Source organism: Numenius arquata, chromosome 8 (genome assembly GCF_964106895.1).
Source record: "Numenius arquata chromosome 8, bNumArq3.hap1.1, whole genome shotgun sequence".
Taxonomy (NCBI): domain Eukaryota; kingdom Metazoa; phylum Chordata; class Aves; order Charadriiformes; family Scolopacidae; genus Numenius; species Numenius arquata.
This window is the reverse complement of record NC_133583.1, coordinates 1,427,578-1,442,264: the sequence shown is the minus strand read 5'-3', so window position 1 is coordinate 1,442,264 and position 14,687 is coordinate 1,427,578. Positions and strand designations below refer to the sequence as shown.

General features: G+C 50.3%; 1 protein-coding gene across 1 annotated transcript in view; it reads left to right on the top strand.

The window, feature by feature from the left end:
• Positions 1-6,161: 6,161 nt before the first annotated feature.
• Positions 6,162-14,687, top strand: part of GRM7 (glutamate metabotropic receptor 7) — a 264,649-nt gene continuing 256,123 nt past the window's right edge. Inside the window, exon 1 of the mRNA XM_074151217.1 lies at positions 6,162-6,710. Coding sequence (XP_074007318.1) covers positions 6,201-6,710 — 510 coding nt within the window. The 5' untranslated portion in view covers positions 6,162-6,200. The remainder of the gene's footprint in view (positions 6,711-14,687) is intronic.

The window sequence follows — 14,687 nt, the reverse complement described above, 5'->3', positions numbered from 1 at the left end:
CTGGTATTTAGAAAGAATTTCATTTCGGTTTTGATTATTTCTGAAACTGTCTTCCTGATGGAGACAGTTACAATTTGATAAACCAAACAAATTCAGATAAAGATCCCAAGACTTGTTGGAAATATTTTCCCCTGGTTATCCTGCAGGTTCTATATATCAGGTTATCCTGCAGGTTCTACACATCAGTCTGGTGGTATTTTACCTAAATAACCTATATTGATGAAAGTTACAAAATTTACTATCTCTCCACTTGCAAAAACATGCAAAGTGATTTTTTCAAAGATAACATTATCAAAAATTATATTTTCAAGTATGTTGAGTTCCTAATATGCAGGATAGGATATATCATAGTGTAAGCTACGATAAAAATAAGAGCAGCCGCTGTTACTGCACACGGGCACCTTCTGTTATAGCTGCTCTTTTAGCAATGAGCCTGCTTTTGTAACATAATGGGTTTCGAAAGGTTTATACCTTGGCAGTAAGTGCCTGGAGCTCTCTCGTGAGCTCAGTGAGCGTTCCTCTGTCCCCATGCCAAGGCCCATCCCTCCCCACAGGAGAATGGAGTGGCTGGGAAGTGCCCCAGGGATGCGACACTGTCCCATCCCGTGCCCAGCGCCACAGGTGATGGCTCCAGCCCTGCGTTCCACCTGCGCTGGTGGTTCAAGGAGCATCTGCCACCCCGCGCCGGGTGACGGTGACGCTGCGCTGCGGGGACCCTCGTACCACGTCAGCCGTGGGGTCCCTCCCGCTGGTGGCATCTGCCAGCACGGCGGTGACCTGCCTCCGAGGACACAAACCTCTCCATCAAGGACTTGGACTGGTACCATCATCCAACAGCTTGGCCTCAACCTGCGGCCAAGAGTTTGCTCCTCCTCCCAGGGTCTCTGCCTTTTTTAGGCAGGAGCCGCCTGGGCACAGGAGGCAGGACCCAGGAGGTGACCAAAAATGGAAAATAACTGTGTTTGTGTAGATCTATGGACCTTTTCCAGCATCAAAAAAAGGTAAACGGTTCTCTTCAGAGCTGCGCTGCTTTGGTTTCATATGGGATCACACCACGGTGTTGCAACAGAGAATTAGGCCCAGATACTTTGTGTTTTAGCACAAAATATTAATTGCATTTTTTTTTTCATAGGCTTGGGAATGATCCGTAACACATTTTATATTTACTAACTTAATATATATTGTAAATTATAATTTATTTAGCATATAGACTATATTTTAATATGTCATAACTTAATAATTTAAAATAAAATATAAATATAAAATTAATTTCTGTCTTACACAAAGTGAGACCCAGCAAGATTTCCAAGCTACTATACCCTTGGAGAGAGTTTGCTGTCCCATGTCCTCCCTGGAAGCCAGAGCCACACTGACACCTTCTCTTTGTAAACAGCAACAGCAAAGCACCACATTAAGGATCAGAGTTTTTCATTGGCCTCTGCTCCAAAAATTCATTATTTTCTGAACACCCGATAAGCAGGAGCTCTGGCTGCTCTCCCAACACTGGCTTCACCCAACAGATTAATTGCTTGTACCACGTCCATTACAGTTGTTCAAAATGACCTCCAACCGTGCACAGCAGCATCGTGCTACTTTACCAAAATTGGAGATATTGTTTGATTTCTCCTTTCTGCTCATCCGTTGCTCTTTGTTTTGCTTCCACTGGCCTGTTGTAACAGGATTTTGTGTTCACCCTGCCAGTTGCCCACAGAAAAGCATCGTTTAATTATACAGCATCTTTGAAAGTAGACGCGGGTAAGATCCTCCTGCGGTGGCAGTTGCGTAGCTCCCCTGACGGATGCCAACCACGACGCTGATGTCTTTCTGGCAAAGTCTTTGCTTTTCCAGTAGCAATTTGGCTGAATCCACGGTCTTATTTGACAGACAAGTTAAGAAATGTTTCTGAACATGCTTTTGGATGTGTTTAAACTACTGTTTACTTCTAAACAAATTCTCTTGCTAAAAAGACCAGGCTTGGGGGTTGGCTTGGGGTTTTTTTATTTGGGTTTGGTTTTTTTATCATGATGTTTTGTTTTGTTTTGTTTTGTGGGGGATTTTTGGGAAGCAAACCTTCCCTGGGGGAGCTGGAGTGTCCCCCCAGCACTGCAGAGGGTGCAGGCGATGGGAGACTGCCCATGGGTGGTAGGGGCATGGTGAGCTTCTGGATGCCTCATGGTAAGAGCGCTCATGTGCGTCAAAAACCAATGCTTCCCTGTGCCTTGTTCTTTGGGTGAAAAAAACCCAAATTCTTGTCACAGGAGCTCTACAGCCTGTGCTGGTGTGCCGCAGTGCTCCCATGGTTGAACCTCTTGGAAGAAACTCTTTCTTTAGATGGTCCCACAAGTCACTCTGGGACCTTAGCGAGTGACTGGTGCTTGGAATTTGATATAATACAAGAACGACTAATTGTGTCGTGAGATACAAAATGTCACATTGAAATGATGTTCCCACCATTCCCATATGCTTCTGTCAACATTCCCATCAAATGCACAAAAATGCTGTTTTTTCCATAATAACGTTGCTTTCTGAGAGTCATTTCGGATTCGGGCTGCAGCTTTAACATGGTTTAGTATGTCGTAACTCGAAATTCTCACCGATGGCTTTAAGAGTGGGTGAGTCAGTTTTGAGTGAATATAATTGAATATATTTGCTTAGGAGCTGCTTGTTGAATCCACTCAGAGTAGTTGTTCTGGTGGGCCGTAAGGGAGGAGAGGACTTTTTTTAGCTGCAGTGGGATACGGGCTGTTACGCAGCGCAGGTGGGATACGCTCCTGGTGGTATTTAGTCGGCGTTGTCTCACCTCCAGGTATTCAGCAAACCAAAATGAAATGCTTCTTCGAAGTAAAATACGGCAGTGACAGATGCACAGGCCATTATATTTAGTTTTCTTGTCTGAGAGGGCCAGATTGAATGTAGGTAGCTGCCTGCACAGAGTGGATGTGGAGATAGGTACGATGAAAGGGAGATTACTGCCTATTTTAAGAGTTGAGTTAAACTTAAAAAGCAGGAAATTGAAAAGTGATAAACAGGGTTTTTTTCAAGCGATGTCCAATTAAACGGTGGGGCTCATTACCACGGGAGGCCACCGAAGCCAAGTACTTAGCAAGAGTGGAAGAGGGACTGGGCACTGTTATGGATATCAAGAATATCCAGAGTAATGATTAACTATATCAATTTTTGTAATGTAATTAGAATAATTTTTCATGCTTCAGGGCTTAAACCAATTTCTATATATGAGAGACCAGGATGAGACTTATGGTAGGAACAGATTAAAGGCATCTGCATACTGCAGAGCTCCTGCCTTTTCTTCTGCCACTTCTGCTGCTCTTCCAAGGCAAGATATTGGACTCGGATGGACCCTGGCTCTGCCTTGATCAGCTGTGTCATTTTCTGTGTTCCCTGAGGGAATCTGGTGTGGAAGACGCAGACTAATTTTTTAGGTAAAGCAGGGTGTGAGGAAAAGGAGGATGAAGTAGACAGCAAATGGGTTTTCTGTAATTTTGAGAGGATAAACATGTTGAATGGAACTGCAGATTTGCCCAGAGGAAAAAATAAAAAAAAAAAAGAGAGGAAGCTTTCAAAATCGCGGAGTAGCTTCCTGCAAAACAACGAGATTTATTAGAAAAGATTACTTATATTTGCATCCTTTCGGAATCTTGAGCACTTAAGGCAAACTTGAGTCATGCTTGCAAACTCTTCTCCACAACCACTGGAGTCAGATTTTTTTTAATAATAATAAACCCAGCTAAGATTCTCAAAGAGGAGCTTTAAGTGGGCAAGAGGTAAATAAACGCTGAAGTGCTTACACTTTAATTGCGCACGTTTGGAGGTAAAAGGGGGGTGGAGCTGATGGTACCAAGGAATAGCTGAGAAGGAAATCGCACTGTGCGTCAGATGAACTGATTTAAAGAGTTAAGAGGTGTGTGGGCGCCCGGGGGTGGTAAATGGGCACTGGTTTGGCTGGAACTTGACTGGAAGAGGCTGGAAGAGGAGTGGGGGGGTTGGCCTTGGGGCTGTGGGGAGGCAGCATCATCTGTGACACCCCCCCCAGAGCACATGTGCCCCATCCTGCGCATGGAATTTCCACCCTTGGGATGATGGTGGTGGACAAGTGCGGGTTTGTCAGGGAATTACGGCTGTGCTTTCATCCAGTGATGAATAAAAACGATAAACAACAAGGTCTGGGTGATGGCACAAGCTGAATCACAATACCCAAAGTACAATGAAATAATCTCTTATGATGATTTCAGCCCATGGAAAAACTAAGTTTTGGTCCCAAGCCCAAAAATTATAATTTCTAGTGGAGAACTCCAGCTGCTTTTATTGTTGTTTATGCTTGTTATGTCCTGGCCTTGTGGCAAAATCCTCTGACCTGCTATGTCTGTCCAGCTCTGCTGCTGCTCTCTAAACATCCCCTTTTCACCGAGGAACACACATGTGCCTTCTCTGGTCCTGGTTTGAATAGTGTCACTTTGGAAACCTTTGGTTGTAGTAACTTCTGCCAAACACAAGTGGACACAGAGAGCCACTGTTCAAGGGAAAGGAAAAAAAAAAAGCTGAAAAATATGATAAGGGCACAATTTTAAAAATACAGAGATTTCTAAGGTGTTAAAATGCCTAAATAATTATTGGAAGATGTGTCAGTGACCCTTAGCCAGCTTCATCTCAGTCAAGATCTGAGCAGCGAAGCCACTCACTGGTGTCTGCCAGACTCGTCGCGCCGTACCGTTTCCGTGCTGTGACATAAAATTTGGCTGGGTCGAAACAGATTAAAACCATCAGTTTTTACTGATTTTTTTTTTTTTTCTGTTACAACAATAACAGTTGTGTATTTCTGACTTCACCGAAATATAATGTGTTGGAAATTAAGCAATCACTGTAGCTGTCTATTAGAAAGTCACACTTCAGAGGTGCAGCTGGAGCAGGCAGCCTGGACTACCAGCACCCGGTGATGCTGGTCCAGGGATGATGAAGAGCAGCTATATTTGATCTGGTATTTACGAAGGAGGAATTAAAGGTTGCCCCCACAAACAACGTGCTCGGTGTGGCAGGAACCAGACGCCAGAGATGTATTTTGCATTACTCTTGAATTGGGGATGTGACAGGGCAGGGATTTGCTGGTCAGTGGAGAATGGCAACAGGTGTCGTCTCTTTGGATATTACAGTTTGGGGATGAAAGGAACAAAACCAGGACGTTCCAGCATCCTCGAGGTTTCAGTGTGCCGAACAAAACCGGGATTGGAGGTCTCTGGAGCCGGGGTAGGGGGGAGAGGGGGAAAACCAGGGAAAGCACACCGCCACAAAATAGAACAAGATCAGCTGCATTACTTCGGTTTTGGGAGTATGGGGTTACATCCAAACTCCTCCTCCTCCTCACTGGCTCCATTGGTGCCCACCTTAGTGGGGAGGAGGCTCTATTTTCTACATCAAAATCCGGATTACTGGTTCTGATGCGGTAGAATAGAATGCTCCTGCACGTCGGCGGCGGGCTTTGGGGCTGTGCTCGCCCGCCGGCCCCCGCGGTGGTCCCCAGCTCTCCCCGCTGCCCGCGGTGGCACCGCCGGTCCCTGCTAGGCTGGGGGCGCCCGCTGCCCGAGCCGCCGGGAGGCGGAGGAGGAGGAGGAGAAGGAGGATGCTCCGGTGGGGCTGAGCGGGCGTCCCCCCGAGGAGGCGCCTTTCCCGGGTGCCTCCGAGCCGCGGGCAGCCGCGCATCCCCGCGCCCGCCCCCCGCTGCGCTCCGCATCCAACCCCGGGGAGCGGGGCTGCCCCGGTTCTCCCCCTTCCCGGGTCCGACCAGCCCCCGCACCACCTGTAGCCCCCTTTTTCCACCCCGGGGCCGGGTCGGTGGAGGGGTCGGGACTCCATCTCCGTCCCCATCCCCGGCCCGGGCTCGGGCGGTGCGGGCGCATCCTGCGCAGCGGCGGCGGGCGGGGCGGCGGAGGGGGCGGGAGGCGGAGAGGACCGGCCACCATTTAAAGCGGTAGCGGCGCGGCGCGGCTCCCCAGTGCCGTGCTGCCGCGGAGCGCGGCGGAGGCAGCGCCGGCCAGGGCGGGCGGGAGCGGCCGGATCCCCCCCCCCCCCCCTCCGCCTCCCTCCCGCCTCCGCCGCCTTCCCGCCCCCGGCCCATCCCGCCCCGGGCCCCTCCGGGCTGCACGAAGGCGGGCGGGAGCGCCGGGCATCAGCCGGGCGGCGGTGGCACCATGGTCCAGCCGGGCAAGCTGCTGCGGCTCCTGACTCTGCTGAAGTTGCCCTGCTGCCTGCTGGAGTTCCTGCTCTGGGAGGCGGCCCGGGGGCAGGAGATGTACGCCCCCCACTCCATCCGGCTGGAGGGGGACATCACCCTGGGCGGCCTCTTCCCCGTCCACGCCAAGGGCCCCCCGGGCGTGCCCTGCGGGGACATCAAGAAGGAGAACGGCATCCACAGGCTGGAGGCGATGCTCTACGCCCTGGACCAGATCAACAGCGACCCGGACCTGCTGCCCAATGTCACGCTGGGCGCTCGCATCCTGGACACTTGCTCCCGAGACACCTACGCGCTGGAGCAGTCCCTCACCTTCGTCCAGGCTCTCATCCAGAAGGACACCTCCGACGTGAGGTGCACCAACGGGGAACCCCCCGTCTTCGTCAAGCCGGAGAAAGTAGTTGGAGTGATCGGGGCGTCGGGAAGTTCCGTGTCCATTATGGTGGCCAACATCCTCCGGCTCTTCCAGGTAGGGCTGCGCGGCGCCGGGCCGGGCGGGTCGGGGCGCTCCTTCCCGGCCGTGCCGCGGGGCTCTGCCCGCCGCTTGCAACTCCGTTCCTGCCCCTTCAGGTGCTTCGCTTGCCTCCCCGCCGGAGCATCTGGTCTCCCTCCCAGCCGCCCTCTCCCTTTCAGCATCCTCTCCCGTCTCCCTTCTCCACGGTGCATGGCACTTTCTGGATTTATCGCCCCATTTGCAAGAAGCAATCCGTGAAGGGAAAGGAGGGGGAGAAAAAAAAAAAAAAGAGGAAAAAAAAAAAAAAGAAAAAGGCGATGATTGAGACGGATTTGCGTTAAAGAGAAATATGGCTCGGCAGGGATGCGGGGGCACGGCCGGGACGGGCTTCGCGCATGAAATGCCCGCGCTGTGCGAGGGCAGGGGGCTGGCAGCACCCCCCAGGGGCGGGGGGGGGGTGGGAGCGGATCCGGGGGGGACTTTCCCCGGCGGCGCTTGGCGGAGACGGGGCTGCGCTGGGCAAGTCCAGGCACCCAACGGCTGGGGCCGGGCTACCTCTGCCATCCCGGGGGGGTCCGGAGCCAGCGCAGACCCCCGGCTGGCCGGTGGGGCAGGGGAGAGCCGCCGTCCCGGGGTCGGGGGGGGGGGGGGGGGGGGGGGCTGGCCGGGCTCCGGCTGCAGCCCGGGAGCGCCGCTCCGCTCCTCGCCGCGGCTCCGCAAGCGCCGAGGGATGAGCGGAGCCGGCGGATGCAAGAGCCGTGTGTGTTGGGGGGGGGAGATGCGCTGCAGCGCCCGTTCCGCTGCCATCGTGCCCCCCTCGGCGGCGGGGCTCGGGCGGGGGGGGGGGGGGGGGCACGGAGACCTGTGTCGTGTCCCCCCCACCCCCGCCGGCTGCATCCTCCTGCCCTTCCTCGGCGCCCCAAGACCGGGAGGGAGCATCCGTGGCGGAGGCTGAGCCGTGGTTTGGGTCCCCGGGGGTGGGGGTGTCCCCCCCCCCGGGGCCCGGCGGCGAGCACCGGGTGCGCCTCGGCAGCGATCGCGGGTGCAGCGACAGTGACGGAACCGCCACCAGATGCATCGTGAGCAGCGGAGTTTCTCGCTTCCTATCCTACGCCTTCGCATGCGGAAGGTGGTGGTGGGGTTTATTTTTATTTTTGTGCAGCGGGCGGAGAGATCCCCCGCTTTTCCCAGCTGGAAACTTGTGAGGATTTCACGGCAAATCCACTCTCTGCTGTCAGCAGCCGCCTTTACGCCTCACTCCCATCTGGCTGTGGGTGCCAGGTACGGCCGTCACACGCAGGACGAACGGAGCGATGCCCCTTCTTCCATCACTGCCCTTTGCGCTGCCCGATTTTCCTGAAAGAACACCAAGGATCTGGGTTGGTTTTCCTTGCTTGCCTCCCCCTCTCGGCAAATTAAAATGCGGCTTGTATGGCTTCTGGACTGGGTGGTGCGCTGCATCGCTAACAATTTGTGCGGCTTCAACAAGCGGGTCTTCGTGTTTGAAATGCTGCCTCCGAGCAGGCGGCCCCGCTCGTGCGTGCGAGGAGGCTTGGCACCGCCAGGCACGCCGGACTCACTGCTGTTGGAGACTTCTTGCGTTGCAAACGCCCCTTCCCGGGCTGCAAAAACAGATGATCTCATGTTCCGCTCGAGCTGGAGCCCAGAAGCTTGGAGGGATGCGAGTGGAGCTGAAGTTCTGCTGAAGTACTGGTTCAGCAGAGGCCGATCTGCTGTGGGCTTCCAGCAGGCAGTAGACTGAAATTTGGCAGCTGTTTTAACCTGAATCTCATTCAAGAGCGAATCCTGGGCTCAGGAGATCTCGCTCAGGAGGAAATCCTGGGCGCTGTGAGCCGTTTGTATAATGCCAAAATACCTGCAAAATCTTTTGGTGATAGGTTACGTAATGGAGTTTGCAGGAAATCAGACATTTGGGCAATTTCTGCATTTATATAAAACTAAACATTTTAATGTATTGTGACTAAGCATCTGTTCAAAAGTGCTTTTTAACCAAATCATCCAGAAAGCAGGAACTGGGACATACTGAGAGAGGTTTTACTGAATGTATCCTACGGCTCGGTTCTGCCTTCTCTAAGCAGATTTTTTTTTTCACGCAACAGAACTGTTCCCGATTGTCCTCTCCTCCTTCAGAACACGGGTCAGAACGTGCCCCAGCCAGAGAGAAATAAGAAAGAACGAATTCTTTTAAGAGGGAAGAGGAGAACTGGACCTATTAAGCAGTAACTAAGGACAGTTGTGTGGAGGTGGGTGAGAAGCTTTGAGTTGTTGGGGGGAAAAAAACCCACCCAAGCAACTACCCAACCACAAAAAAACTTGTAAAGCTAAATACTTTCTGAGCTGCATGAGCCGTTGCAGCCAATTTGTTTCTCATGGGTCACTGTAGGTTTGACAGCGTGGCGAGGGGTGGGTGAATGGCTCCCGAACGCTTGTTTTCGTGCCCAAACTGCCTTTTCCCTGACATCTTGTAGCTGAAAACTCTTCCCGTCTGTGGAGGCCTCTGCAAGGAAATCTCACTAGTGTTTATGTTTCTGTGACAGTATCTTGGAAGAGAAGCGTTTGTACTCTACCTTAATGTATGGAGAAAAGATATATATAACCCATAGAGAGCACAGTGTGGTTTCCTCAGCCAGCTATTGATGCTTAAGGGGCTTTCTCGCCAGGATGGGTAAGATTTAGGCTCTTCATCTTCCTCTCTGCACGTGAAGTTACGATATCTCTCCATGCAGCTCGCCTCTCTGTCCCCAGCGGAGCACAGGGCTTTGGGAGCATCTTCAGCTAATGCCAACAGGTGGATCAGCAGGGGAGGAGAGCACGGAGGTCCTCTGGTTTGAATTCAGCCGTGTAATCACCGTTTGAAGTTTTGTAGAAGGTTTCCTTTGGTATAAAATACCAGGAAGGACCTACATTAGACTTGGGCTTTTTCCTCTGCGATGAAAGCAAAAGTGTCCTTCCCTCCCCGCCTCCAGCTCTCTCTCCCCACTTATCCCTGCATCCCTCCCTTCCATAAAAGATGATGGGACCAGTCAGGGTGGGGGTTTTCCCTGAAGCCTGGGGGTGGCACTGAGTTTCTCACACTCCTGCCGTTGGGTGATGCGCTGGTGCTGACACAGCCGAGCGGCCGGGACTCGGGTGCCAGCAGAGCGGGTCACTGCTCCCTGAGTCACACGGGATGCGTGGCCGCGTTGGAGATGGGCACAGGCACTGCCAACCAGGGCAGCGTGTCTCCTCGGGCCACGCACGCCAGGATTCCTCCTCCAAAACTACAGCTAACGAGAGACACAACTGCCGGCGCAGGGTCTGAGGAAGGGGGGAGGATTTACACCCGAGTTCGATGTCGGTCACGGCCGTGAACGGTGTGTGGGACCTTCCCCGAGTCACTTCAGTTAAAGTGCTGAAGGAAGAGCATCCTGGCTGCACACCAAGGTCCCATCCCCAGCAGCGAGTGAGAGCCCAGTTGGATGTTGGACTCCCTTTTGAAGGCAACGCAGATGAGATCTCTCCAGTTTGGCAATGGTTTACCTTGGAAGGGGTCGAGCCGGGAGGGGGGTGGCAGGTTCTCTGGCTGGATGTATTATTTTTGCATCTCTTATTTAGCTTCATGCTCTTCAGAAGCTGGGATACGAGTGCCCTGGCAGGACTTAGTGTATTCCCACAGCCCTTTCTGAGTGTGTCCCTCTGTAGCCCAGAGCTCTGGCTTTCCAGGGGCTGTCCCCATCCCTGGCCTGGCCAGGGAGGACTGGGAAGCACTGGGAGCGGGGCTGTGCCTGGCACCACGGGCTCCCCTTTGCTGCAGGGCCTCGCATTAATGCATCGGGAGGGATAATATCCTGTGTGGTGGACCGTGGAGAGAGAAATGCATGAATATTCAAGTATGTCAAATACAGTGACTTTTTCAGAGTACAATTCTATTAGAGCGTTCCAATAAAGAGTATGCCGATTGTAAATTAAATATCTGTTCTAAAAATAAAACAGAAACAATTTGGAAAGCTGTTTCCAAATGCATCAGGGAGTTCAAGGCAATATGTTTTTAGGCTGCTAGTTTTGCATTGTAAAAAAAAGAAAAACAAAAAAAAAAAAACCAAAACCACTGTTACTTCACAGTGTCATAGTTTTTCTTACAAATTTAACTTCATGAAATTCAATAACTGTGCTGAAAAAAAATTGCCAAATGTTTCATCGGTTCCATATTTTCTGGGAGTAGATCCATGCAATATGGGGAATATCAGCACACTGGTTTCTTTTTTTATACTGGAAAACTAATTTTTGGCCTCCCTTAGAACTACAGACTTCTCATTACAAGCTTTAATAATGAACTAATTACCGCTTCAGGTCTCTGTCCTCAGTGGATGTAATTTTAAAAAGTCAATCAACAACCCTTCTTTCTTGTCTAAATACCTTTTCGCTCTTGTCAGTGATGGTTCTTGTGGCCCATGGGGGTGCGTTACCGAGACCCTTCAGGGAGGTTTTTAGAAACCAGCGTGGGATAAGGGAGCACAATGAGATGGAGGGTGTAAATTGAAACTTCCCATATGTTCCTGGGGGGCTTTGGCTGTATTTCCGTCTGTGGGCACCTTCGTACTGAGAAAGATGAAAGTTGCAGTCCTGCCTTCTGCTCTCGTCACAATGAAGCTGGTCAAAATGTGATTATTCAGAGAGAAATGCAGCTGGGAAGTGCGCTTGGAGGCTGGTTTTTTTTTTTTCTTAGCAAAGGGTGCGAGCGAGGATACCCCAGCAGAGTGAGGATGCTCTCCCGCATCCACAGGCTGAGCCCCAGCATTCGAGGTGCCGCGGCTGGCGTCGACAGAGATTGTGGTTCTGTCTCAGCTTCTGCCTGGAGGGAACCAAGTTTGGCTCTCGATGGCCGTCGGTGCCTGTTCCTGCTGGGTTTGGGGCTCAATCCCAGGCAATAAGGAGAAGGGCTGGATAGGGATCGCTTTACGGAACACGCGATCCCATGATTTCAAGAGCTTCTGCTGAAGTGTTTGGGTTTTGATTAATTCTATGCTGATCGTCTGATCACTTTCTACAAACTCCTTCCCTCTGCAGCCAAAGCCTTTGCAAACTGATCGCTCCTTCCTCTCTCCCTCTCATTTGTTTAAGTTTCCCGCAGGAATGTGGGATACAGGCCCAAAGGTTTCCATTTGTCTGGGTTCTGGGTGCAAATCCAGAGACCCGCGGTGAGCCCCCTCCTGCTGAACTGGACTGAACGAGCTGGCAGTAAATGGCCAATTTACCTGACTGCAGCGTACCTGCCACGGGGGGACTCCTGGGTTATTGCTGAAGTTTGGGAAGAAAACTAACACACTTTAGCGATATTTTCCTCTAGATGCTAATATATTTTGAACTCATTACCCGTTTATTGCATTTTCCTCTTCTAACTGTTAATAAGACAATGCTGGTTTTAGTAAATGGAGTAATGATTCATTTTTTAAAAGATATTTCAGTACAACTATGCATTTTTCAGTTAGACTCATATGGAGAATTTAACAAAAAGCTAAAAACAGGAAGCAGTAAACTTTAATTCTTTCCCCCTTTAAAAAAAAAAAAAGGCTTTTGTGTTTCTCAGCAAGCTTTCATTTTCATCAGCCTCTAAATATTTGTCCTTGTTACTGATGCACTTAATGCATGTCAACAAGCTGAGCCTCGCAGTTCGACTGTGTTCTTGTTGAGATATTGGGCTACATTTAATAGATGTGGAATCTTACTTTGCCTGTATAAATCAAAAGTAAAGGAAAATCCTTACTTCAAGAATTCATATGTTTCCATGCGGAGTTACTAATGGGAGGTTGGAGGTGCTATGAATATATTTTTTTCTGGAACACAGTGTTTTGGAGGTAAAATTTATTTTCTTGACAAGGCAAAATTCAATATTAGCAATAATCTCGGCTCTTAATCTATTTTTGAGTGTCTCTGCGTAGATGTTAGAGAGAAGGGACTGCAGAGAGTCATGTGGAAGATGACTGGCCCTGCCAGGAGAGGGGTGATGGTGCTTCCGTGAGCAAAGGATTTGCTCCTTTTGGGGCTATAATAATAATAGTGATAATTGGGGCTGGGGTGGGGGGCAGCACAGGGGGTGCTGGAACGTGTCAGCTGATTCTGTGAAAATGTATATTCACCAAGTACGTTCGTGCAATTCCCAATTTACTCTTTGAAATGAAATAAGGTGACCTCTTTGGAATGACAAATGGAGGGATCATTTCAAGGCATTAATTTTTATGAAAGAAATATTGATCTGGTTTTGAATCTCATAACACTAATACTGTAAAACTACATGTACTATATTCTGTATTTTATTCTATTAAATGAATTTTGCTTGGAGGCATTAAAACCATCCAACACAATACTCTGCATCCTAATATCAGATGTTGTTATTCCTATTTATAGTGATATTCAAATTAATCTCAATGAGTGACAATGCTGACTGTCCCAGACACAGGACTATGATGAATTTTATCATAATATTGGAAGATACGAAGCATGTAATTAAGGCTGTTTGGAGAGCATGGAATCCAATATAGTCAGGTCATTAGTCTGGTGGAGTGGGTACCCAGGCAGAGAGAAATCTGAAGAAAAACAAGTATTTTCAAAGCCTTCCTCGTTACTGATGATTCACATGGTCCGGTAAAGCTGACGGCAGCGGAGGTATTCTTAATCATCGCCAATTTAGCCGAGAGTAAAGCATCGTCCTCTTATGGACCACTGAAATATGGTGGCCCTGCCCTGCCCCAGGCACCAGTCACTCGTGCATGGTTCCCACGTGTTTTACCGTGCTGGAGTAACTCATCCCTGCAGAGACAGTGTGGTTCTTCATGTGATGGTACTACATTGGGAAGAGAGACTTCAAATGAGAGCAGTTAATATGTAGGGGTGGTCTAAAAGCTCTTTAATGTCTGTGTCCCCGTGTCACAGGGCCACTGTGCCACCTCTGCACAGTGGAGGTTGCCATGGCCTGATGGTTTTTGCAGCTTGGGGGCTGCTGAGCATGATGGAGCGGGTGCTGGGGTGGGGTGTCTGGGCTCCCATGGGCTGTATTTTGTAGGAAAGCCCTTCTCCAGCGCCATGCACATGTACGGGTGCTGGGAGGGTGCAGGATGGGGCACCCCGAGCACCCCTACAGCCAGGCAGCTGCCGAGACCATCGCCTCGGGGCCTTGCTCCTTCTCTGGGGGACAAGTGCCTCCATCTGACAGAACTCAACAAGCGGTGGTACATTTCCAGTGAAACCCTAACTCCAGCAATATTACCCAAATTCCCTCTAATTTAGTCTATATGGTGGTAGGTGATGCTTCTGCTGTGTCATTTGGGATGTTTGGGAGAGGAATTAGTGTGCTGTATGAACACGAGTGTGTTGCAAAATATACATCTTCTTATTCCTTGGCCAACAAGGTAATGCAGGGTGATGCCTTGCTTCCAAGGACTTTTAAATGAACTCGGCAAGTGTGCCAAAACCCCTGTGAAGTGCTCCTAATTACAGATTGCCTTTCTCCTCATGTTGAGATCACAGAATCATAGAATTGTCTGGGTTGGAAGGGACCTTTCAAATTATCAAGTCCAACCATCAACTTAACACTTAACCATCAACCAACAACATCAACTTAACCATCAACTAAAACCATCACTAAACCCTTTCTCTAAGCACTATGTCTACCCATCTCTTAAATCCCTCCAGGAATGGTGACTCGACCACTTCCCTGGGCAGCCTGTTCCAATGCTTGACAACCCTTTCAGTGTAAAAATTTTTCCTAGTATCCATCCTAAACCTCCCCTGGTGCAGCTTGAGGCTGTTTCCTCTTGGACTACCTGGCCTCTGATTCCAATTGGAAGAGAGGGCAGACTTGGGAGGGAGACCTTTGCTTCAGAATGCCGTGCGCTGCCTGGCTTGGCACGGATAAAAGATCTTTTCACGTGTAGGGCACATCAAATATCTCTATTTTTCTGTTAAAAGGCTAGCCTGACCTGTGGGGGTGGAGGG